Below are 27,270 nucleotides of genomic sequence, written 5' to 3'. Positions count from 1 at the left end.
CATTTAGCTGTCAACTGCTTTTACAAAAGCTCTTGCAGAAGCACAGAACAAATGCATTGAAACAACTTGCAGGTTGAGGGGGACACTGGAGGAGTTGGAGCATTTTAAAACTAGAAAACATGTGAACCTGTGAGATGGTATGGCTGCAACAATAACAGAGAGAAATGACACTCAGTTCTTTTTGCTCCTTGGTTCAAATGCAATAGAGTCCATGTGGCCATTTGCACCAGACTACCAAAATATTTTCCTGATAAACAAGACACACCTATTGTCTTGTTTGGTGGGTTGTCTTCTAACTGAAGAAGATGAGAAGGTTGTTGTTTGGAGGGCAATGAAAAGAGATCCAAAGATCAGAACACACAGTATCTTATTTTTCAGGAAAGTCTTCTGAAAAATGATTACAGATCAGATGTTCACGTAGCAGGCGACGGGGTAACAACATCACTGAAAACCTCAATAGAGACCTGTTGGTTCTAGGATAAAAATTAAGATGGGGTAGGACTGGAATTAATTTTGATACTGGCATTTTTACCTCATTAGGTGTGAATAAGGAACTATTTTATATCTGTTTTATTATAGCTCTTGTTTATATAGTATATTAAAACATGCCTTGTTTACTTACAGTTTTCTGCCTTTCTTCCCCCTTTGCTGTATTTGCATTTCTTGCTTGATCTGTGCTGGCTACTTTGAAAAAAAACATATTTCTTGCATTTTTGTGCTTTTAAAATATTTTTTACATGATCAAAATGTTAAACTTTTACTTTCTTTCCAAATGATTCAAAATTTATATGAATGAAAAAAACCAGTCAGGTAGGCCCTGGACATTTTTACCAGGCTGACTGTATTTGCAGTAGGGCTTGAAAAAGACAACTGGCTTTTGTACTGGACTGCAGTTTAGAGATGAGCTTGAAGGAGTTAATTAAATAATTCGAAGGTAAACCTTGTTTCAAATAGATCTAAGGAAACAGAAGCTCAGTCTACATAGAGGGGAAGAGACCTACTTTTAAAAGAACTACTTGTTTTTCAAGGAATAAAAATACGTTGCCCAGTGTTACCTGTTAGGAAAAGACTCAAGAAGCCAACTGTCATTTTGATTTATGTATGTTATAGGCAAAAATACAATTTTCTGTACACACTTTTGGTTATGTAATATTGTGCTAAAAAAGTTCTTCAAGTCAGTTGCTCTAGTGTTAGATCAGATATCACCTCTCTAACATCACTAATGTTTGAATTTTGAGACCAATTTTGAAGTGAGGACACAGTGCATTAGATTGCTGCATTAGCACAGAGGCTCCTACGTTCTATACAATGAAGCATTAAAAGGCCTTTTGTGTTTTTATTTAAAAAAGTGTATTTTGTATAAATTCTGTAGTGCAATAACTTCCTATACCATGTTACATTCTTTACGTTATATGCTTTCCCTGTAAACAGCTTTCCTGTACGAACTTCCTTTGCAGTTTGTGCGATACATTATTCCCCCCACCCTAGATTTGGATTAATGTGGCTATTTGCTCAAAAATTGTTCTGGTGATTACTCTGTGAACATCTTTTAAATGTGTACATTTGGTTTCATCATTGAAAAGGAATTAAAACTTTGATTCAGGATTCTACAGTTAGTATAAAATATAAAAAATAGACTGATTGCAAAGCTATCTCCCTGAACAATCTTCATTTTCCAGTGATATGAAGAGTCAGACTCCTTTCAGGTGCACAGGGGAGTAACTTCATCTTGAGGCTCCTTAACTATTTTTGAAACTCCACAACTGTTGGAGACTGACTCCAGAATTCAAAAACAACCCTCCCCTGACTGTGGTGAACGGGTAGTAAGTCTGAAATGGCTTCAAAGTTTTAGAAAAACAGAAAAAATATACTCAGGTAATTTTGCATAATTTGCTACATAGCAATTCATTATGAATGAAGTGATCCTGGACTGCACTTCTTACACCTTCTGTAATGGAATGAAAGCTAGGTCCGGTCCTGCAACTGCTCAAGTAAATATTTTCACCAGGAATTATACATGAGCTAGGTGTTTAGGCATGAACCCTGTGTATCCAGTCAAGACTGGAAAAAAACAAATGTCTAAACCTGTGCTTCTGGAAATGATATTCAGCATAGTCAAAAGTATATAATGAAATTACACCAAAAGCACTTCTAAAGCTTGATCCTTTTGCTTCCAAGATTTCAAAAAAATACATCATCTGTTAGTAAAGAGAATTGCATTTCCTTTGCTTGTACAATTTCAAAATAGATGTGCTTCTCTGAAAACATTTAAAACATGGCAGTCAATAAGGGCCTAGTCTTCTCATCTGATTTATATAGTTAAAGCTCCTGTTAATTTTCACCAAGAGAGAGGGACTCTTGTCGTCCTCATTTATATTTCAGTCAGTCCCTTTTTCCATCAGACTCCCATTGGTTTCAGGGGAGATTCATCTGCACAAGGACTGAGGCTTTAATTTTACCACTATTGAATTTTTAGTCATTTTAATAGGGCAGAATCAGGTTTGCATAAAGTTTAGCTCAGGAGAGCTGAAGGAATCAAATCTCTGCTCCTGCAATACGTTCCCTATGGCTGGACTCCTCCCTTTCCACTAAGTGGCACAGATCTGAGGGGGCTTTTCCAAAGTGTCAGGGTCATCTGGGAGAAAAAGCACACAGTAGGAACACAACACAGACCTCAGTCTTGCCAGAACAACATCGTTATCTTGAATGGGACTTTTCTGTGGATCCAGAGCATGGGAACAGATCCAATTTGGACTTAATTTGGTCTTCATTAGTTCACTAGGATGTAAAGGCAGATCGAACAGGCCCATGTGATTTCATAAAACTGCACATAGAAAATACAGACCAACACTTCAGGCATATAAAAATTGACTGGCATTTAGTTTTAGTCACTGAAAATATCTAGGAAGAAAAAAATAAATATAGAAGATTAATGACTATAAAATACTCAAGAGCTAAGTTTTGGAACAGTGAGACGCAACATGATTAAAAAATGTTAAGCAGAATGACATACAAATAGGTAAAACTGAATGCAGCAACAAGTTGCAATGAACTGCAACTAAGGACAAAAAAATTCATTTTTATTTTGAGAATTAATGACCAGACATTGTTCAGAAAAAAATAACTTTTTATTCACAGTTTTTCAAATGACTGAAGAGACACCTTAACATTATCTTGTTACGGAAATCAGAAAAATTATGGAAATATAGAAAACTTTTTTTTTTTTTTAAGCCAAAGGATTGTGCTGTGCTCATTGTTTGGCCCAGCCACCAGAATCCATATTTTGGGGCTTTTCAAACTTGCCTTTTTTCCATGGGCCAGGCTTGAGTGAGGTGTCTGGCATCACCACAGCCATTTCAAGCAGAGGGCAATGTTACAAAAAAAATGCTTGCTCTTTTACATTAAATGCATTAGGTGCCTGATTTTTACTTACTGAAGTGACAGAAAATCACACATAAGTAAAAATTAATTTAGGTCCACTATGGGAAGTAGAAGCCTGCTGTTACAAACCACATGTTGGTTCGTCTAAAGTGCTTTTAAGGCTTCCATCCTTGCTGTTTCGGTGTCTTTGCAATGCTTGCTCTTACAGTGCTGACCTGGACGAAGCATTCCCTCCCTTCTGTGCATGGGGAGGTGAGAGAGAGACCCAATCTCAGGCAACAAGCCCATGGAGCAGTGGGGAACTGATGCTAAAATTTCTAAACACCTTCTCAGACTTTTAACTGCTGGACCCTCTGGCTATTAGCTGTGAGGCTGGACTACTGCTCTTACAAAACTGTTGTAAGGGAGTATCCCATTTCAGCAGAAAACAGAGGATAGCAAGAAAATACCTGTATTCTGTTTTCCTAAAAAAAAAAAACCCACCACCAAAAAACCCCACCAAAACCATCAAACCATTTTGTAAGACATGCCTATGTAGTGGCGTACTTTTGGTTATGATTAGGATTAATGAATTGAAAAAACTTTTTATGATTTAGGGAATTAAAGCAATCTATAGGATTTTTTTATGTTATAGCATAGGAAGCTATTGTTGCTGGATAAAAAATTAATAGCTTTTTTCAGACAGTGGTTGGATGCGTACTTTGTAATGAAGGCTTTGGTTCAGCATCTTTCTTTTACAAAGCTGGAGACTATCAGAGGAACCAAAGATGCTTTGGCAGTTGTCAATGAAACGATTGACATTTCCCTTTATTTAAGTATAGGGGAAAGCCTATACTCCGCTTTGGGAACAGCCATGGGAGTATGGGTTGAGGCAAAGCTGGTGAGTCAGGTAATACCTTCTGTCAGTCCAAACGATTGAACTGAAAAACAAAGACAAGCTTCAGGGCATGGAAGACCTGGGGCAAATCACATGTACTTGAAGCCTGTTTTTTCCAGCTATATGATTTGTGATAATAAAAGATACTACCTCCCCCTACAAAGCTTGTCTCTTATGTCCTTACACCATAACAGCTTCAACAACATTGCCATTACTGAAGTATGGGCACTGCATGTAAAGAAAAGGGAAGGAGAGCTCAAAGATCTCATAGATGCAAATATTGTTATATCAAAGGAAAAAAAGAATGTGGGTAATATTTTTTTTTAATACCAAGTTAAAAGAAATATTCTAAGAGACTGAGAGCTTTTGGATATGTTTATATAGCCATTTGGCACTATTTATTGCCTCAGAAATAACTCCATGTTTTTTAATTTTGAAATGGAACATTTTTTTTCTTAGTTATGAAATGTTGGCAGTTTTCTATAAAAATACCAAATGCTTCAAGTTCTGGTCATTAAATCTTTCCTTTCCTCACAGGATCATTAATTAAACTGACAAATGCAATACCTAGAGTTATGCAAATAAAAAAAAACGATCACAATTTACAGCACAAACTAAAATACTGTAGTCCTTAATTAACAGATATACTCATGAGCTTTTTAACAGAAAGCAAGATACATGAGATGCTTTAAGTAGAAGTTGCAATTTTGCAACATAAGTCTGTACAAAACCTCCAGGCAGCTCGCTGTGAAGGAAGTACCTGTGTCCCAGGAAATGCTTTTTCCATAAATCCTTGTTAACAGTAGCTTTCCCCCCAACCCCAAACTATTTACAAATATATGCATTTTGCAAGCTCAAAGCACCTTGTTTCACATCTTTATGAATGCATGCATTGACATTTCATCCTTTCATGTGCAAATTCTAAAATTCATTGTAACCAAGAAAACAAAAAAAGTTAAAAGAGTTCAAAATCCATCTACAATCATAAGTGAAAGGATCAAAAATGTCAGATGTTGCAGAACACTGGCTCCTAACAGAGCCCTCTTTATTTTATTCACTGTTCTTGAGTAATTTTTTTCTTGTTTTTTTTTTTGTTTGTTACAAAAAGCAGTCTTTTTTTTTTTTTTAATTAAACAGTATTTAAACTAAACAACTCTTCATGCCATGCAAAAATAACATTTTATGCACTTTTTTTTGAGGCTTTCCTTGTTTTGGTTCATAGGCATTACTAACTGTGTTTTAAGAAAAAGGTATTTTTATTGCTTTTGTAACTAGTCACATGCTAGTTTCACGTGTGGGACAGTAACCAGTTTCTCCTGGACTTGAATGAATTTCTGGGGCAAATAAATGGTTTTCCATTTTATGACCTCCTTGGTTACTGTCTTTCTTTACCTCACCCACAGCATGGTAAATGTCTTGGGTACAGTTGTGGCTCATGCTTTTGGGTGAAGAGCTGACCTGTGGCTCCTCCGCTAAATGGGTGCCATCACCGTGTTTATCCCTACAGCAGTTTGTCTTGATATCCTGTTGTTTTTCATGTTTTATACCATGTAACTCCATAAACTCTTCTTCTTCCCCAGTGTCTATTTCAGTGAAGCTTCTCCTCTCTTTTGAAGGGAAAGTGAAAATCTTTTGTTTGGGAAAGAGAGGGGATGATTTTTTAACAGGTCCCTGATAAAGTGCCGATGCGTCAGCACCAAGTAAAGGTCGTTCACCTTGGGGTGAATTTTCTTCTAGGAGGATGGTGCTGATGTGCTGAGGGGTGGCCTGTGTGAAGTCTGCTCCTGCCATTACTGGCAGTGGCCTTGCAGTGCTCGGTGGAGTTTGTGGAGCACCACCTCTATTATCTTTAAAATTAACTTTCAGGGATCTAGATTTTAATGGGTTGCTACCTTTCAGGGAACCTTTGGGGCTTTCCATGGCAGTGTCTAAATGCAGGTGACCATGCAAAACAGTTTGGGATCCACTGCCGTCACAGATAACAGCTCTGTCGATTGGATTATAGTCAAAAGTGACATCAGTTGGAGAAAACATTCTATCTTTTGTGAACGGTATAAACTGAGAGCTCCTTACTCTTTGGTTGTCTTCCAGGTTAAAAGCATCAGCTGGAAATCTCATTTGCAAGTGAGAGCCAGGAAACAGAGAAAGGGGAGACCTCTCCGTTTCCGTAAAGTCAGTCGCACAACTGGCAAAACTGTCGATACTGGATGTGCTTCTCATGTCTGCTATGATGTCCGCAGGCCCAGCTGGCAAAGGATCTCTGTGACTTGTAACTTCTTCCATTTCTATTTCTTCTTCATACACAGGTGGCTTTGCTGACTGGTCTTGGTAACCAGCATTAAGATTAGGCTGAGACTGAGTTTTAGTAATTTCATTATACAACATCTCCAGTTTCTGGGCGCTGAGGTGCTGCGGGCTGGAGGATGATGCAGTGTTGTTTAATTGCTCATGAGAGTCTTGTTGACTAACTTCTTGGTATTTGTTCTCATAAGACTTGTTTGAGCTTGTTTCAGACATTGTCCTTCTGGCCCATTTCCACCGGCTTGGGGACAGGTGGTTGTCATCAGGTGTCTCCTTTGGATTGACTGCCTCTTCAGGCTTACCCGAATCTACTGCTACATCTATCATTTCCATACTGCGAGCAAAGACATCTTTCAGGTTCATGGAGACAATACTGCCATTTCTTTTAGCTCGCTCAAGTGCTTCTCTCCTCTTAATTGCCTTCTCCTGTCTTTTCTGCTCCTTATAAAACTCTGAGAAATTGTTGACAATAATTGGTATGGGCAGGGCTATGACCAGCACTCCAGCAATACAGCAAAGTCCTCCAACTATTTTACCTAATAATGTCTTAGGATAAATGTCACCATATCCTACAGTAGTCATAGTGATTGTTGCCCACCAGAATGATGCAGGGATACTGGTAAATTTTGTAGCATCCTCATCCTTTTCAGCAAAGAATACAAGACTTGAAAATATCATTATTCCCATGGCTAAAAATAATATCAACAAGCCCAATTCATTGTAACTCCGCCTGAGTGTAAAACCTAAAGACTGAAGGCCTGTCGAATGTCTGGCGAGCTTAAGAATCCTTAGGATCCTCATAATACGAAATATCTGAACCACACGTCTGACGTTTTGGAACTGGAGGACACTTTTATTGGATTCCGTGAGGAAAATGGTGACGTAGTACGGCAAGATAGCCAGTAAGTCAATGACATTTAACGGGCCTTTGAAGAACTTCCACTTATTTGGTGAGGACAGAAAACGCAAAAGGTACTCCATGGTAAACCAAGCAATACACACAGCTTCAACGTGTGCTAGCTGAGGGTTGTCATTTGGCTGCCCAAATTCATCTATTTCTTGAAGCTCTGGCAGTGTGTTAAGAGACAAAGCAATAGTGGACAGTACGATGAACAGAATGGACACAATGGCCAAAATCTGTAAAACAAAATAAACAATGTTTTGATTAGACTGATACAAGTGTATTTGTCAGGGCTTGCTTAAATCCTTTCAAATGTGCATGTGGCAAATAAACTCAGAATGGTGGAAGCTGCTTTGGCTGCTGCATTCATTATTTTGTTTTAATGTTTTGATTTTTGCACAGAGAAAAAAACATTAAAATCATCTTAGACACAGTTGAAACCTGATGGTTTTACTGCCTGCAGTAAGCCAATTCATTTCAGAAAGCAAGCCATGACTGGTCTTACCATTTTTAAATTATAATGGGAGGCGATATTTATAATTGCAAGTTACCAAGTAACGGATATAAAGTTCCTGCTAATGTGCAGAACATTATCAATTTTCTGCATTAAGTGTAATTATGTAAAACTTTACACAGTGTGGAGAAGGGATTGGGAAATACCGTGTGTAAGCTGTGAATTTAGTACTACATAGTGGACACCTTCCTAGCCATGTGTAAATTTATGAGTCAAAAGTCCAAGTTCAGAAAAATAAACAAGACACATTGTTCAGGAGACTAGTCCTGCCGAACTGTCATGTCTAGACACATTTCAGGTGCTACAGGAATTAAAGGTATTGGCCCTGAATTAGGTTGAGAGCAAGATGTTAAAAAGTGAGCAGTAGTATGAAGGTGAACCCAATTTCTCATAATGATAAAAATGTGTAAGTAGACAAATGCTTCCTAGAAATAATGTTTCAATTTCTGGCTCAGGAGATAGGTTTTCTGAAATATTTTGTCATTCATTTTGATAAAGTTTAGGCACCTGCGTACCTCACAGCCTTCCGTTTTGCCTGGAATAGCTGGTCACTCTCATTTACAGAACCAATATTATGAGAAAAGAAATGAATCTATCAGAGAACCTAATGGTTTTACTACAAACTTTAGTTACTTATACTCAAAGGAGTATGGACAGCTTTGAGATACTGTGTGAAGTGTTAAAGTGATACAAAAATTATTATAACACTTTACTTAGAAAAAATATATTGTTTTGGTTAGAGGTCCCGAGTAAATCCAGGTTTCTATTAGAAATACAAAAATAAATTGTTTTCTCTTTTAAAGCTCAGTTTAAGCTCATTCATAAAAGCATTTGCTCTCATTTCTCAGAAATTGTACTGTTAAATCCATTTGATGATGTTTGGTGTACTTCCAAGGACACACCAAGTCTGACAAAATTGCTGTAATACCCAAGAAGAGTGAAATGCAGCTAAGCAGAACGCAGGTGTGATGAGTGTATGGGGAGAGATTAGTCACAGTGGTGATAACAGCTCCAGAGATGGAAAGGCCACCTCACTCTAACTTTGAGAAAAACAGCAGTGAGCCTGTTTCAGCGATGGGTTACTAAGCACAAATTCAGCTAAGCACAAATTGAAATTGCTTGTGGTGTGAGGGTCCATATTTGGCATAATCTTGTGGTTATGTGCTATCTTTGGCCTTTTCCAGCTAATAATAGTACACAGCAGGTAGCACCTTTCATATTTTGAGGTATTCCAAACAGATTTGTATCTCTCCCTACCAGTGCTGCTTCTGCCCTTTTTTTTTTTACGGCATATTTATTGGAGGAATAAGATCAATTTATTTCTCCTGCCAACTGAGTTGCAGACCATCTGTCTTCATCCTTCATACAGCCCATTCGGAAAACATACTCTGGTTAACCTATCCGATTTGGAAGGGCTATACATCCCTTTAAAACAACAGCAAAAGAAGCCAATCTTAGTGAAGAACGAAGGCAATAATACTGCATACCTAGGCAGGGCTGAATAATGAATTTGTGAGGTCCCATAGCTAAGGCAGAGGCAGAAAAAAGGCAACACTACTGGAGAGCAATAACTACCTTTCAAATTGTGAAAAGTTGCCTGTATCAGATTTCACTGTGAAAATGTTTGATGTTTAAAGTATACTAGGTTCTCCACTTCACTGAAATTACTGTGAAATAACTAATGCGTGCTCAAGTTCTCCAACATACTCAGTAACATAATTATACTTTCAGAATTCAAAGAACAAATAAACATGGCACAGATCTGAATTGTTGAGCTTTCAGTTTCTGTCAAACTGATTGCTTCCTCATTGGGGTCAGCATCACAATGTAAATAACAGCATAGGAAAAAGCTGTATAATACAAGGACACAATTACTTGACATGCATTGTTCTTAAAAAGTAAAATCATGAGAACATATCTGCCTGATTGTCATCAAACTGGTTTTAATTCGGAAACACTGGCATTTCAGTCTGTCATAGGGAATTTATTTTATGCCTAAATGTTCACCAGCATACAAAAGATCCTAGAAAGGAGGCGAGTCAATGTATAGCACCCCGTCTTACACTGTGTGACAATGCTAAAACTCTGTGCATTTTATAGGTCTTGAATACAAAACTTTCCTGTTCAGAGTTGCCACCCAGGCTGTTCTATCGACAACAACCATCCATCTGTTTGTTCCAGCCATTCATTCATATGCTGGTAACACACAAGTCTGAACTCTGCCAGATATTTGAATAAAATCTACAGAATAGCAGGCCTGGAATTTTTAGTGGTTTATACATATTGTCTATAAGCATGAGTCTGTTCTTGGTGAAAAAAATTTACAGCAACAGAAAGTACTTTGGTTTCTTCTAATGTAAGAATCTCAAGCTTTTGTTTGTCTGGGACTTTGTTGTGTACTTAAAGTTGTGCATCATTCCACAGACAGTATGTTTTAATTATTGCAATTGATCAGATTTTACAACTCATTAGGCAAAGAATGGCAGGGGATCACTAGGAAGAATGATAGCAACTATGAGAAAAACAAGAAAAAAAAGGGACTCCCTATTCTGAGCCTACATAAAGAACACTTTGCAGATAGTATTATGCTGGTAAATCCTTATAGACCAGATGTAGCTTCTATTAACACAAGCACTGAGTTTATACGAAAGGCCTGTAGCAATCTGCTCGGCTAGCTATGCTGATACAGAAGAGTAAATAAAACCTCCACTGACTGAACATTTACCAGCAAAACTTCCTGTGTTCTGGGCATGTTTCTGGAACTGTATTCTGGACTGAAATGCCTGGGAAATGTTGCGTACACCAGGTAATCAGTCTATGACCACAGTTTAGCTATATAATTCTTGATTTACTATATTTAATCTGCATTTCATAATATAAGCAATATTCTGTTTAAATGAGAGATTCTGGCAGTTTATGTCATTTAGCTATGGTTCTACAAAACCACATAAAAATCCAACTCTTATTAAACTTTAAAAATTTCCTTCTGAATTGCCAAATGCTTCTAAAAGAAAAGACATACTTAAATTCATTTCTTATGGGCTGAATATGAGACGTTTGAATCTGCTGCTGATGCAATGAATAGTAAAACATTCCTTGAGTTAATGACGCAGTCTTAACAGGCTGCTCAAGATACTGTTGTTTCTGATTTTTGTGGGGGCAAGAACTGGTAGTAATCTGAAAATGTACTGGTTTCCCTGTATTAAATCGCCATCAAAACCTGGCTTTTTTTTCCTGTGCATTCATCTCATTACTCATCATTGCTGGCACTGTGAGGATTTCTGCGTAGAATGAGCATACGAGCTGAGGCAGAAAAGAAAGGTGTAATGGAGGAGGCTTCAACTTGCTCCTTGCAGTTCTGCAAAAACTGATATTGTGAGGAGGCTCCTGACATAACTGACACGCCAGTGTCATTGTTATATAAAGCTGAGAAAAAGTATACATTAGGTTCACACTAAAGTTTAGATACTCAGGGAAAGTTCAGTTGAGCCATATGTAACAGCCAGTGCAGTATATTTGATGAATATAGGTTTCAATCTGTAATCAGGTAAAACTGTATTAGCAATGTTGTTTCCTTAGTTTTTGTTCCAGGGTGGGATCTAGGGTAGGATCTAGACCAATTAAATAACAGACAGCAATACAGTCTCATTGCTTTTCAAATCTCTAGCCTCCATAGGCACTGAAATTTATCAGACTGTTACATATTCTTTCTGCATTTAAATGTATGATATTATCTTCAAATAAAGTGCTCCAGCAGTATCTTTAGCTCTGGCTTTAGCACTGAGTCAGTACTTGCAAGACTGAAGACAGATTTCATGATATAGTAAGAAAGAAGTTTATATCATTCTGTCATAAAATCCCAAAACAGAAATCCTTTGTAGTTATCTTAACAGGGCCTGCAAACCATCATTACAAGTGGAAAATTGACACTGCATATGCACACCTCCCCTTTCAGAGCACACCTTTCATCTCTTTTTACCTCTCTAGAATAACCTCTGATTGCAGGCTCCTGGCACAGGTCTAACAGCTCCACACAGAATACAGTGTTTAATTTTTCAAAAATAAGATGGAAGAGAGGGGAATAATTTAACAGAATAACATAAATTCAGTTCAGTTTACAGCTCTGTCACAGTTGCCCTTTCAGGAACACATCTGATAATGGCTCTGACAGCATGTGTAATCACTGAACAGCTTCCCTCTGATACTCTTTATCTCCTTCCTTGATGACATTATTTAGAATTCTGACCTTTCATTTCCACTTTTTCCTAATCATTATTATTAATATTTTTAAGGACTCAATTTGAATGTTCTTCATTGATCTTTCAGGGATATTCATTAATCTTGACATTAACCTCCATACGTGAATGTTAAGCTCCTAGTGTTGTACTTATCTGGTGCCTAAGTGATACACAGTCTTTTCTTTTTGTCTCTTTGCACTGAGATGACTGTCATCTTAAAAAATGAGTCTAGAAATGCTCATTTAGGAGGTTTTCACTAAAGATTTCATGACTAGCTCCACAGACGCTCCCTATCATATCTTTAGATATGAGAAGTGGCTACTAGTTCATCAGTCGATGAGCAGCCACTGCTCTGTCTTCAGTTCAGCTTGACAAACCCAAGTCCCCATTAAGCTAGTGAATTCAAGTACTTCTAGACGTTTATTTATGGTTCCATGAAGATCAGTGGTGATTCTACCTAAGTAATCATTTCTTAAGTGGCCAATGTCCAGGGATGTGCTCTCCTATCAAGATCACCCGGACTGGGAGCCAACATGTGTAATAGTGAAGCTGAAGGCAGGTAGTCAAAGGTACTCCTTTTGCTTCTGTAATGCAGTGTCCTTCAGGTCTGTGTCTGAGGAGGCTCCAGAGAGGCAGTAGTTTGCTGCATACCAATTCTGGTATGCATGGGAGACTAATGTTCATAACATCAGCATGATCATAATGACAGTAATTCTAGTGGGAGGGGTAATAACAGGTAGTTAAAGCTGACATTTTACCACTAGGTCACTCAAACTTCTTCAAGCACAGCTATAGCTAAGCACGGTATTTTGAAACTGGCTCTGGTAGGTTTATCTGACCTGAGAAACTACTACTGTCTTGGCACATCCCTCACTTCAGAAGTTCAGTCATAAAGCCTTTCTATGTAGCTGATATCCTTCCTGCTTGAGAGCCCTGCATGAACTCCATTTTTTTCACAAAGCTTTTCTGTATCTATCCCTCTTCCACTTTGTGCTGACCTTCCCATTCCATAGACTAATATTTGCCTTAGAAGACCTAGACTCTCAGAGGGGATAAAACTGCTTAGGAAAGGATCCTCTGTTCTTTGAGAGCAGCCTGGTATACTTCTGGTTTAAACTAATGAAATACATCTTTCCTGCATTCTCTTACAGTTAAATTACTGGGTTTTGTATTTATTCTATTGGGATAACAGTAATAGAATACATCCCTCCTGCACGCTGTGGTGGGCAAACTGCATTTACTTAATGACTTGATTATTGCTTTAGGGAAGGATGACCTTGAGGTTTGCACCACCTAGAATTTCAGCATCAGGATTTAGTAAAATGTGGGTTTGAGCATATGATTATGGCTGAATACGGAGGTGGCTTGGTATAAGGCAATCTTCCAGTGCATAATATGGGAAAATGAGAACCCTGGGAACATGGACTGAGTCTCTGTGAATCTGAACACAGGGACCATTACTGTCTATTAGAACACTAATGGCACATTAGCTACATAGTAGAAAATTAAGTACAACATTGCTAACATTTGCAGGATGTATTTACTAAATATTGTAACCAAAAAGTGGTGATGGAGATCTTGGAGACCAGAGAAATTGCAGTAGGCACAAGTAATAGACAATGGATTGCAAGTGTGACTATTAGCTAAATCTTCAGCACAGCACTGAAGAAACCTGCTGTAGTTAATTATGAGCAAAAGTTGAGGATAATACTGGGAGTATCTGTTAGACTGGCAAAGATTGGAGACCTTAAGTAGTCACAGATGAAAGCAATCTTCATAGTTTGGGAAGAGGCATATGTATTCAGTTCAGCATCAATGGAGACAACCCTGAATACTGTTTATTTAGCACAAAGCTCATCAGCATTACTTTGGGCTTGTTAACAGATTAAAATCCACATCAAGTCAGTTCTAGGTCTAAGTTTTTGTTGAACAGCAAAAGCCCATCTCAGCTGGAGACATGAAATCAATTATTTCATGATAAATAGCAAACTGCCCACTAGGACTTAATGTAAAAGAAATGGCAGATCCAGAGTCAGTCTAAGTGAATTGCTTTATTTTTTTCACTAGGAATTGGATAAGCCCATGAATTTGTCTCTCATATTATTGACAGAAGTGGAGTTAGTACCAGCTTGAAATTACAGCATAACTAGTTTAATCAATTGAATCACTTAATGTAACGTAGGTTACAGTGAAAATAAAAAGTATATCTAGCTAAAGCTTTCTTTGCAGTATAAGAATGGGAGAGATTTAACTCCTCGTTACGGATAAACACAGAAAATTAACTTCAAGGGTCATGTTAAAGGCTTTATTAATAGAATAGTTTTGTGTCTGCAGAGCTTTTTGACCTCCCTAAATATTATTTTTAGATGAAACAATTTGCCCATGTGTGTAAGAACAGTCAGCTAAATTTATCAAAAAAGAATGAGATGTCTTTAATAAAGTCCCTGCCTGTCCTCATTCAGAATTTTTCTAAACCTTTTGATGATCACACCTGGCAGCTTTTTATGTTTAGGTTGTGTTTTGTACCAGCTGTCTACCTTTTGGGTAGTGAAAGCTGATTTTTATTACATAGATGAATGTACTAGAATCTTCAAAATTTCCATCTAAGTCACGACAAGGAGCTTGCAGTTTCCAATCCTTTGGCATAGCAGACCATATGCAAGACCTGTTCTGCACTCCTTGCATGCACAAAACATTGGCGTCATTACCAGGAATTCCATTTTCAAAAACAAACCCCCAAAACCCAAACAAAGAGGTTATCTCCAGCAAGCAGCTGGGCTGGTGGTCAGACGCAAAGGAAGCGAGGCTGGGAGGGGGGGGGGGGGGGGCGGTGGGAGCCAGGGGGCGGGGCGGGCCCGGGAGCTGTCCCCCGCCCCGGTGCTGAATGAGGGCCCTCGGCAAAGCAGATGCCTCCATGCGCTGTCGTGGGGCACCCACGTTCACTGTAGAACTCTTTTATCCTATCACTTTAAATACGTGAATGTATGGAAAGTATATCATTTATAAAGGCAATAATGGCAAAATAAAGATAATGCTGGCACAATATTTGTTTCTCAGAGAAAATAACATTGAAGTAGGCTGGAATCTCACCAGAGGTGAGAGACTTCTTTTTACTGCTTGCCATTAAATAAGTTATTAAAAACACCCAACAAATCATGGCAGAGCTAAACAAACAGGAATAATGAAAAAGCAACCCCAAATTCTTTAGCTTTGAGAAGTTTCAGTAGGCTGTGGAAGACATAATGGGGGAAATCAACACACCTGATGTGCAGATTTATTCTGATGCTAGTAATTTTGATATTAAAATTGAACTTAAAACAGAAAGCTGTTTTCAAAAAGAAATGCTGTGGAAGTTAGAAATTAAATTTCTTGGTTCTCACTGTTTGTATTTGTCATTTAGTTTTAATGGAATTTGTTTTAATAATCTGAGACCTCAGATTATTAACCAGGACTGTACACTTGAGTCTAATTTGCTGACAACCATATAAAGATTTTTATTTAAACTATTCTCATTCTGTCATCTTTTACCATTGACTGAGACTGTCTTTTAGTGATATAATACAGTGAGTAAGGATGACCTCCCACCTGAAGACTGTTGTTGCATATCATCGAAGAGATTTGCTACTCAGCCTTATTTGAAATTATGACAGACACAAAATTCAGGCATAATCTTTACTCACACTTTTAAAATAGCTTTTCTATCTTGGCTTCACATCAATTTCTATATATATTTCTGAGCTGCAGCTCTATATAAAACATCTACATCAATCTATAGGTTTATATAAGCTTATGCCAATATTTCCTACACTTGTGGAACCAAAGAAATTGTTAGGGAAATGAATCCAGTCTGTTGGTTCTCTTTTGCAATACAGTCATGTGTAGTTAAAGGCCTGCATATCTTAACTGTCTTCTTTTTTACCAACTGTAAGGTGACTTTTCTTTCTTTTTCTCTTTTCCCTCATAACCAATTTAGACTTCTGCTGGAAATATATGCAATATGATACTTTTTCTCATTACTACATAAACTTGCATTTATGACATTTAAAATATTAACTATAGCTTCAACAGAAATATATGAACCTTTCATATCATATCATGTGTTTTAGGATGCTATCAAATTCTAGCAGACATTGATTTATTAGTTACACTCATTTCATGCTTCAAATACTGTGCCCATACCCATGGTGATGATGGACTTAATATAAATTTAAAAAAAAAAAAAGGAAAAAAAAAAAGAGAGATCAAGCTGAAGAAAATAGACCTGTTTGTCATCCTTTTTTTGTGTTCCCTGGAGGGAATTAATCCTATCCCATTGGGAGAAATCGCCATCTATACATATTCCATTCACAATGTAAAGGACTTAATTCTCTGTGGGGTTTTCAGCTCCTTGAATTAATAAAATTTACTACAGTTATATCTAAAAAAGAATACTGATTCAACTTTAGATCTCAATCCTGATATATGATATTTTTATTTTATGCCTATCTTGTTATAAATCATTAACCAATATTAAATTCCCCATAATTCATATTTTCTCTTTCCAGTATGTTTTATTAAGAAGACATTTAATATGCTTTAATTTCTTCTACACTAAGTTTAATTTTTCTAACTACACAACAGTCCTACCAAAACATACTGAGAGCACAGTCATCAAATAATATGATGATCACTTGGTAATCCATTCATAACTTCCCTATGAAAGAAGGAATTGCTTAATTGTTCAATCTCCTACTGCTATTTTAAAGTACCTTTTCTGTCCATGCTTCACTGCTTATGGCTCTTGATTAACTTTTAAATTTTAGAATCTCTTTTCTTAAATAAAACCCTGAAAGTTAAATACGGTGTCAGGGGAAGTTAATTCCAGAGGACGAAAAAAATGTGCATCAGTTTAAATAAGATTCTAGTCTTAATCCAATCAATAAAGAAAGAAAATTTATTTGATTAGATGTAGATGTGTTATAAAAATTTCCTACCAGTTCAGTACCATGAAGACATGTTACTAAGAAGCAAAGCTGACAACTTGAGAAACCAGAGAAGAAGAAACTAAATAGTAAAGCCAAAGTATTCTGTAAACGTAAAGTAAAAGGTAGCATTCATAGGCTATGTCTATGCTGCAGACTGAGGTGGAGAGAAGCCCTATTTATACTAGTTCTAAATAAACCATCAAGGACAGCAAAATCAATGTAGTTGTTGTAGCATGGAAATCATGATTCTCACATAAAATATTTAAGCATCTTAAGTATCAACATCATCAGAAATCTGATGAACTCAAGTGAGGGCTGTTTGGAATAACACTATAGCAGAAAGCAGTCTGCTGAATAAACTCATGGAACTCAACCTCTGATTTCCCCTACCATAATCCAAAGCAGCTGGAGAGTTGATTAAATTAGTTGGGTGAGAGTTAGCCCAACACGAATCCTTTGAATGATGGATCTTTTATAACACTTTTGCCTTAATCTTGTTTCTGTTAGAAAGGATGTAGTTCAGGAAGAATCACAGAATCACAGAATCAATCAGGTTGGAAGAGACCTCAGGGATCATCGAGTCCAACCGTTGCCCTTACACCACCCTGTCAACTAGACCATGGCACTAAGTGCCATGTCCAGTCTTTTCTTAAACACATCCAGAGATGGTGACTCCACCACCTCCCTGGGCAGCCCATTCCAATGTCTAATAACCCTTTCAGTGGCAATGGTTTTTGCCACTGATAGCTAAAGTGGCACTCCAGAGACACCTTGGTGGAAAACAGGGTACTTTAAGAAAGGTCTAAACTAGACACGGATTCAGAGACCCTCTGAAGGTGCAATAAATATTCAGCCTGCACATCCTGACCCTATCAGATAATGTGAGCAGGTAATATCATCAGAGCTTATCACTATTACTGGTAGTTAATCAAGTGATTATTAACTTCTAATCTTTCAACTTCAGCAGCTCCTGGAATTCCAAACATTCAGGAAAAGATGGAGTCAGATTCTTTGAAAGCTGATTCAGAGGATGGCCAGCCTTTATTGGAGCACTCCTATTTTGGACTTTTTTTAACCCATGGGAACACACTGCTGGTAGAGCTACCATGACAGGACTGATGGGATGGATCTGGGAACAGAACTACATATTTTGAGTGACTTCCTTACCCTTCTTTTCAAGTTTGTCTTTCATGTGGTAAGAATGTTTGTTTTCTCCAGTGACTTTGAAAGCTATGCTGCTAGGAGTTTTAACTCCTGCTCTGGATACACAGCCAAAATCTGCAAAGGTAGGCTTTAGGTTGCAAACAGTACTTTGTCTGGGTTGGATGCTGAGCAACAGAGTTCAGATCCAGAATTTGGGTTAGAAACTTTTCCTTATGTTAGACATCCCTCCATAATTACTTTTGAAACTTCATCTGTAATACTCCAGTTTCAAGCCTTTATTAAGGTGTGATGTGTTCTGTAACACACCCACAGAGTACCAATGCTCTTCAAACAAATATATAAATGTCCTCACATCATATTTAGAAAGGTCAAACTGTAAATTAATAAAGATCTGATGCACAAAATATATTATCTATTATTAAAATATTATTAAAAGGTACTGCTCATGCTGCTGTGAGCTCAGACTCACAGCGTACTACATAGGAAAATGTAAGTTATATGAACCTTCCAATTTGGGGCTGTAATTCAGCCTCCGCTTTTAGCACAGCTAACTTGGGCAGGTGCTGATTAGGGTGTTCAAGGAATGTCTGTTTCCTCCTAAACTCTGGATTGACCAGAAGAAGGGCTGAATATTCACTGCTCTACAGAAAAGACTGGTTTTGTCCCATCACAAATAAATGTCTATTAGGCTTCAAACATTCATGGTCTACCTGTGTCACAGGGCCTGGTTTTGTTCTCGGGAAATCAAAGGGAAACTTGCTGTTACCTTTAACCAGAGTGCACAAGTGGAGTTTCAATATTTTGGTAAGCTTTATTAGGAATGTGCTGATCACCAAGGGAAGAAGGATGTCTATGTAAAGAAGAGCTGGTTTTGGACCTCAGCAGTGGAGTGAGGAAGCAGAGGAAGGAAGTTTAGCATTCCACAAAAGATGTTTTGATATTTTTCCTATTTTGTATTTTAACCAGTAGATGTCTCTGTTTTATCACGCAGTTGTTGACAAGGACACAATATTCCTGTTGTCACAACACATAGTTAGTAAAAAACCCCATTTGTTTCCCATGGAATGAATATACATGAATGTAAAAATGCCCACTTAATGCTTCTCGGGGCATACCCTGCTGATTCTGACCAGCCTAAGGCCCTGGAAGCTTTAGTGAGAGATTGGCTGCTTAAGCAACTCTGAATAATCATCCTTATGGAAATGTCCTATACGATTTTAAGAAGACAAAGGCGAATTGGTGAGATGCATGGACATTCATCTAAAATGTCATAAATTTAGTACAGCTTTCTTTAATCACACGGAAGGCTCTCAGAAGCAGTCTTACAGAACAGTATAGAGTATTCGTTTCTACACAATGCCTCGGAAATTCCAAGTTGTGACAGAATGAACTATCTTCTCTGGCTTCACGAATGTTTAAGATAATATTATTTCTGTATCTATAGCTTTCAAGAGTAATAATGTAGATGCTTTGAAAACATTTACACCTCACTGGAATATCAATGTGATGCAATTCTATTCAGACATTTGTATTTTCCTCGTCATTTGAGAAACATATAGGATATATATAGTTATTCTAAAATCTTTACAGAAGAGGTCAGCAGTTTTTTTAAAAATTAATTTGTATTTCCAGAAATTGTAACTTCTTGAATTTAGTATTGTCTGAAAACGTGACAGAGTTTCTATTAATTGTTTCTTGGCTTTACCCTTGTCCTATGGCAGTAGTCTATACATTTATTATCAGGACATAGTTTTTTGGCTCTATTTTCCTGTGTATCTTTATATTTGAGATCCTAGATTATCTTATCAGAGAGAAAAAACTCTATACTGGATCTGCACTGAGCCCTGAACTGCATCAAAGCTTTTTGTTTGCAGGTGTTCCATCTTGGTCAGGTGCTTCCTTGGTAGAAATCCCTACAGAAACTGTTAGGATTTGTGGTTGTGCCTCATACTAATTAAATTGCATAAGCTTATTATGTTAGAGAAGAAAAATGTTGCCTAGTTTAGATGGTAGCTGTGCCCACATGAACCAAAGCGGTATGCTGGGGCTTTTTTTTGCCATTGATACCCAAGTCTATGTTGGAAACATAATTTCTCCAGCTGAAGGGAGCACTGCATCCAGGACAAACATGTGTTACAGAGTTCCCCTGCATGTTCATGCTTCCACAAACACGTGTTACAGAGTTCCCCTGCATGTTCATGCTTCCACACACTGTGGCTCTTTCTCCTACTGTTAAGTGCAGCCATAGGTGAGCTACTTTTTAGTCCACGTTTATGCTCCAAATGCACTGTGGTGAGAGGCATGGATAGCCAGTCTCTAAGAGTCATTAGTCCTGTGTCACGGGTTCCACCTCCTCAGAGGGTGGCCATTTCTAGCAGCCAAGCAGAACATGAAGTAGTAGAAGGAAGTATCAGGCCTTACCCTGAAATGACTTACAATTAGACACAACTGTTCCACAAATCTATGGACAATGAGGAGCTGATTGTAGAAGAGGAAACCAGTGTTGAATAGTTGCAAAAGAAGGACCAAATTGTCTGTTGAATCTTCCTGATTGTCAAACTGATGGCCAGGCCATAGAAACGCCAGAGGTTTCCATGGCTGCAGCTGTACAGAAGAGTTTCTACAGCTCAATCAAGCTTAAGACAAGAAATAAACCTGAAAATAAATTTGTCAGGTATGAACAGCTATAATGGAGCTTTTTGCAGCAAGGTTATGGACAATAAAATTCATCTTCAAAGAACCCTTGAACATGGAACAAATACATTATACTCTGGCTATACCTCAGGAAGTATCTTTTGTAGCTGACAACTTCATAACACATATTTTTTTTTTTCTTTTAACTGCCATATCTAGCAATTTACAATAAAGGCTTGGAATGGAGGCTTTGGGGTATTTACAATTGCTTCTGCCTACACATGATTACATCTACTTCTACTTCCTGAAAGCCACATAAAAAAACCCACCACCACCAGAAAACCAAAAATTTGCTGTAAGGGCAATGTGATTCCTTATTTTGCACAATCTTTATGATAAGGGATAGCACTGCATGAGAAAGCCGTAAAGACAAAAATTTGTGTTATTATTCAGTCAGAAGTGCTAATCAAAGTAAATCTTTTTGAAAAATCTTTTACTGTGGAATATATATGACAAAACCATGTGACTCCTAGTAGTTTACAGAGAATCATGGCAGTACACGAAGAGGATAGTATAATTCAGGCACCAGTCAGTTACACCTGGAATAAACTGGAACCACTGTGTATAAGGAATATATGTAATATTACTATATACTATTATGTATGCTTTCTCTGAGATGTAAACATACAGCTATGTTCTTGCAAAAAGATTATTTATTATTGATTTTGCAGATTATAATTGCTTCTGCTTTATTCTGGGTCCTTCATGCCCAATTATTTTTCTGTAAATAATCTAACAAGAAACACATTTTTATGGGAAAATGCCTGTTTTACTACACCTATAAGCTAACTGACATTGATGTATTTCACTGCTATTAATAGCAACACGGCAACAGCACCATGGCTGTGGTTTGGTTTTTTTTTGCAAAATGATTTATCTTAGTAGTCATGGAAGTGCATGCTTCTATAATTGTCCCACGTTTCTTTGAAGGATAAGAAGTGGGAGGGAGGTGATTTGTTGCCTTCAGTGCAATACGTCTGACATTATGATAGAAAAGTTAATGTTAGTCTGAAAGCAAATAAGTGGCAATACCGCTTTTTCTGTCATAAGAGATGCAGAAATGCATGTGATGTGGAGATTAAGGAGTCAAAGCATAGGAATATTTGAGGTGCTTTTCAAAATTTGGGATCTTGAGTTGAGTAGTTTTTCAGCATCTAAGAAAACACTCATCTTTGAACTCCTGTTTATATTTACCCCTAACAGAACCCATAATATGTCATCTTCTGTCTTAATGGTAATATTTCAAAAGGAATCTCCTTTGACATAAGACTGGGAATATTTAGAAATATGGGACTGTACTAACTCACAGTGACTGAGGGAAATACACCATCCTCCATCAGCCCTAACATCATCATTTGTGGACACATTTATGCTCAAATGATTAGCTCCCTGCTTCATTTCCAAATCCTCGTTCACTTCCAGGGTCTTTCCAGAGGCAGATAATCACCTCCCTCTGAGATGAGACCAATATTCTTGGTAACACTCCAGGAGAGCAATATGGACAAAACATTGAAGTCAAAAAGCAGGAACAAGGATGTTTAGACCAGATTTGCCCACGACCTCCACCTCTGCACAGGGCCCTTTTGCCCCTACTGACACTTCCAAAATGGGAGGGACTGTTGAGTGACCTATGTTCTCGGGCTGAGCCAGGACAGCCATTTTCATCACTACCATCACAAACATATTTTCAAATGTACATATTATAGCTACAATCTGACACTGAGTCTGTTTTGTGAGAGGAAGTATTCATATAGCAACTGTGTGATGTTACTGTGCATATTTAATGCATCTGTTGGGGGAAGCACGCTATATGTAACTCAACAAGATAAAAAGCAATTTCTATGGATTTTTATCAGCAGGATGCTTGTTTCAGAGCAGCATGATTTGGGTAAGAAACTCCCCTAAACGCATGTGAAATCATATAAGAGGAATACAGTTCCCAAATCTCTCTCAGTGGAAATCAGAGATCCAAACAGTAAAATGGTGTCAGTAAAGAAACTGAGTAACAGATGCACTTTCATTGTCTGATCCTTCCACTTGCAGTTAACTCTTTCAATATGATGAACATCACTGCTAACATGAAAACACGCAAATAAAACCGCATTGAAAGTGTTAAACATAGCAATGTTAGTAGGGTCACCAGCTGCACACCAAACCTGGAAGCTGGGATGAAAGGGATTAGGTTTTTTTTCTTTACATCAATGGAAAACATGTCTTCTCTGAAATACCCTGTCAAACAGAAAAAGCTGCAGTCCCCTCCCCATTACAAAGCATTGTTCTTTTATTAAAATTCATTTAGTTTCTAACTCTGTAGCTGGAAAGAAAAGCAGTATTTATTTTGGATTTCCCAATTGCTTTTGAATTTGACAAATGACTTAAATTATTTGCTTATCAGATTTAGTTTAGGAATGAATTGTGTATTTTTTTTCCAGAGGGTGTTACAATTGCTAAAGAGTTTCATCAATTTTCCATTAATGAGTAAGTCAGTCTTAGTGAGAATTACTAAAGCAGAGGCATCATATTAACCTCTTGGTACCAGAAGTTGGGATTAGCATATTAGCACTTAAGCAACGTAAGCCTTGGCCCATTGGTGACAAGAGATTAAACTGCAGCGTGCTGTGCCTGCTGTGAATGAATTTACTATACCTGGTCTAATATATTTTCCACAGTGCACAAATCCTTATCCAGATCCACAGAACTCAGTTGGAATATCCTCACTAACTTCATGAGCCAAAGGCCCATGCCAAGCAGGTGTCAGGGATCAAAATCCTACATCAATTTGACGTATCTTAAACCAGCTCAAAAGAGTGAGCCTTTAGCTGTTTCTTAAGTCTTCTCTTTCAGCACTCTATGCAGTAATTACTGTTTTTTTGCAGGAGGTGGTAAATTTCAAGTTATTTAGATGCACTGAAGCATCGAAGTTAGAGGTGGGTGAGACCTATTAAGGCATGTGGAATACTGCTCTGATAATGTCACATAAATTAATATGCCTTTTGCTGGCTGACAATGCTGGAATTGACCAAATAGCTAAAACAAGAATACATTTGTGTGGCTGTAACATTACCAGCATAATATGTACTATTCTGATCAATAATTTATACATCAACATATGATTCAAAATCTGATCACCACAGTAATCCTAGCTGTAAGAGCCCTATTGCTTTAAACAAAAATCTTCAAAAGAAAACCTTTAAAAACTGACTTGGTAGAATTACGGTAGCAGCAGTACAATTTTAAATTCAGTGACTGAACAATTTTTTTTCTGTGAGATACCTAGTTAAAGAGTTATCATTAGTTTTTTTCTTCAAATAGTATTTAGACATTGCAAGTTAGAAAAGCAGCATATATATAAGCATAGATACCTTATATAAAATACCAACATTTTCTATTATTTATTAAACATGTCAGAAGTTTAATGGGAATAAAGTTATGAAAGGAATTAGTCGTTCTTCATTACGATTGCCTTAAGCTTTGTTGACCTGTGAGTTACCAAAACTTACAGTTAGGTCCTGAAATTGAAAACCAGGTGGCCTTTCTAGATATAAGCTGTTTCATTTTCAAGAGAATCAAATGCAAAGAGCTCCCGGGGAAGGCTGTGGAATATCATGTCTACAACCTCACTTTTCCTAGCTATAAATTTCCTGTTGTATAAAACTTCTACATAAATACTACTGTATAGAAGCTGCCAACTTTACATTGGTCTTATGAGGATAAATTAATTATGTTTGGCATTCAATAAACTTTCAGAGATCAGTTCCCATTTGAATCACAGCATCTTGCTGGCTCTCTTTCTTACACAGGAATGAGAGATGAGGTTATTGTTATTGTTCATGTCCTGCCACACAGGCACTCAGGGGTGTGCTGGCCACAGTCTAAGGACGTGCATTGGTATTCTTACTGTCAATTTTTAAATGGTTCTGGAAATGATACCACACTGGACCAACTGTTAGCATTAACCACAACTGCGCTACTAGTTTGCATGACATGATTTTGTGGCCTTGGATAGCTTGTTTTCTTTATAATTCATTATTTACTACTATTTAAATTGCATTGCTGCAAGAATGTAGTTCACTTTGAAGTGGGCTCTTTACAGACAATTGGCAGACTCTTGTCTGGATCTAGATTAAACTTCATACTGAATGAGCACAATAAATAAAATGGAAAGACAAGAAGATGGGGACACTATCTTGACTGGTCAAAGCTTAGTACCACATATTGTCTACTTTATATGGTTTTTATATGAGTGCCTTCAGAGGGAATGAGGGCCGTTATGGATTCTGGGCACTGTGTACCAGTAAGTGCTCTTTACATGGTTAAAAAATACAATGTATTCCTTTCAATGATCATTAGTTTTACCTATGATTTATATATGTAAGACCTTTTTGCAATAGTAAGAAAGGTAAAAAGTGCCCTTAGATTAAATGAGAATTGGGTTATCAGATTAATAATCATTTTAATTTCCTCACAGTGAAATAAATACAATCCTCAAAGATAAGGGCAAGCTTGAGATCGGTAAACTGGTCTAGGGGTCCAGAGTTTGTGTAATTCAATTGTGTGGAGTGGCTTATATTAATTCTGTTCACTTTCTCCCACATCTCTAACAAATATCAGATAATATTTCCAACAAATCATTGGCTTTTCCTTCTCTTCCCTCCCGAGGAGGGCAGAAGTTCTGCCAAAACATGAAAACATTAGTAATGTATTTATTTTACACATCCTCCATGGCAGAAAGAAGATGTATCTCATTTGAAGAAAAGCCTATTAATAAACTGGAAATGAAAAAAAAAAAATCATCCTTTTCCTCTGCTCTCCACTAGCCTGCCAAGCTGGAAGACTGACATTATGAGTTATTCTCACTGGACCACCTTTTGACTACATTTTGTTAGTTCATTAAAATTCTTGTTCACCGCTTTATAAGCTTCCCCTTCAGAAATTTATATGAAGACATAATCTGTATGTGCATGTATTTGTGTGTGGTTATCTATCTTAATTACAGCATCTCCAAAAGCAGAAACCTTAATGACCCTAATGCAATCAGGAAAGGAACTTCTGAATCCTTTCAGTACAAGTGCCTTATTCATGGCTTTTACAGCTGATCTGCAGAATGCTGAGTTGAAACATATGACAACAGCTGATATTATGCTGATAGACAAGAGGTCAAATCTCTGCAGGGTCATATATGTTACTGCTGAAAGCTTAAGCAATTGCTTGCATGCATGGTTATTTATAGTGTTGAAGTGTGAAACAAGAGTATTGGTATCTGATCCATATTTCAGATCCATAAAGCAAATTGAATGCCAACCAAGGGAACTACAGATGCCCATGAGGCTTGTCTGGTTGACAGATGTCATTTGAATAAAGTTTATTAAATATTAATGGCCACTTAAGAGGATTTCCTCTGCTAGTTTCTCTCTGGAACAGTCACCAAATCCCAAATGATCTGGGCTGCATTATAGTCCATGAAATATGCCTATGCTACTTCAAGGTCTCGGGAAGTTTGCATCTCAGGCCTTTCGATGAAGAACCTTCTTTCTAAATCTCCACAGGTGTGGAACTTAACTCTCACTTGGAGCAGGAAGGGCTCCCGAGTAGCTGTGGAACAGGGATTGCTGGCTGTAAGAATCAAAACTTCATGGAAGAATAAAATGAGCTCCAGACTATCAAAGGTCCTGGTTAGATCAGAAGGCTGAGTTCATGCATTACTTGTATCGGTTTCCCTTTAGCACATTTTTAGGTTTGATTATCCTACTTTAAAAATGGTCTTCGATGCAAACATATGCTGCTTGGTTATGAACAAAACACCAATAAAAATATTACGCTTAGTTTATGAATAGAAATAAATGAAATGTCTTTGCTTGGTCCAGGGGTTCTTAAACTGTGTAACACTTAACTGCCATGAAAGATGCATAAATAATGCCTAGGAAGCCAACAGCTTCCTTCTGAGCAGAAATGTGACTGGGAACTGCTGCTATTGCTCCCAGCATTACCATAGAGATGGTACATGAGAAGAATAAAGTTGGGGACTTCTGGAAGCCTTTGTATTTTGTAATAGATGAAACTACGCAGTTCAGAACAATGGGCAGCATCTCTCCAGGACACATGCAGGAGGCTATGCAGTGGAGAAGCAGAAACTTTACATACAACAAGCCACTTCTCATAGCAGATTTTGTGGTAGCCCCTCGTAACAGCAAAATAATTCCCCCAGTGTGAGCTTAATTTTAAAAGACATCTGCTTA

General features: G+C 37.5%; 1 protein-coding gene across 1 annotated transcript in view; it reads right to left on the bottom strand.

Annotated features, from left to right (window-relative positions):
* Positions 1-5,468: 5,468 nt before the first annotated feature.
* The window catches only part of KCNB2 (potassium voltage-gated channel subfamily B member 2), a 201,773-nt gene continuing 179,971 nt past the window's right edge, over positions 5,469-27,270 (bottom strand). The window contains exon 3 of the mRNA XM_068396372.1: positions 5,469-7,696. Within this exon, the coding sequence (XP_068252473.1) occupies positions 5,534-7,696 (2,163 nt within the window). The 3' untranslated portion in view covers positions 5,469-5,533. The remainder of the gene's footprint in view (positions 7,697-27,270) is intronic.

This window comes from Nyctibius grandis, chromosome 3 (assembly GCF_013368605.1).
Source record: "Nyctibius grandis isolate bNycGra1 chromosome 3, bNycGra1.pri, whole genome shotgun sequence".
NCBI lineage: Eukaryota > Metazoa > Chordata > Aves > Nyctibiiformes > Nyctibiidae > Nyctibius > Nyctibius grandis.
The sequence above is the reverse complement of the archived record's forward strand: the minus strand, read 5'-3'. Positions and strand labels throughout refer to the sequence as shown.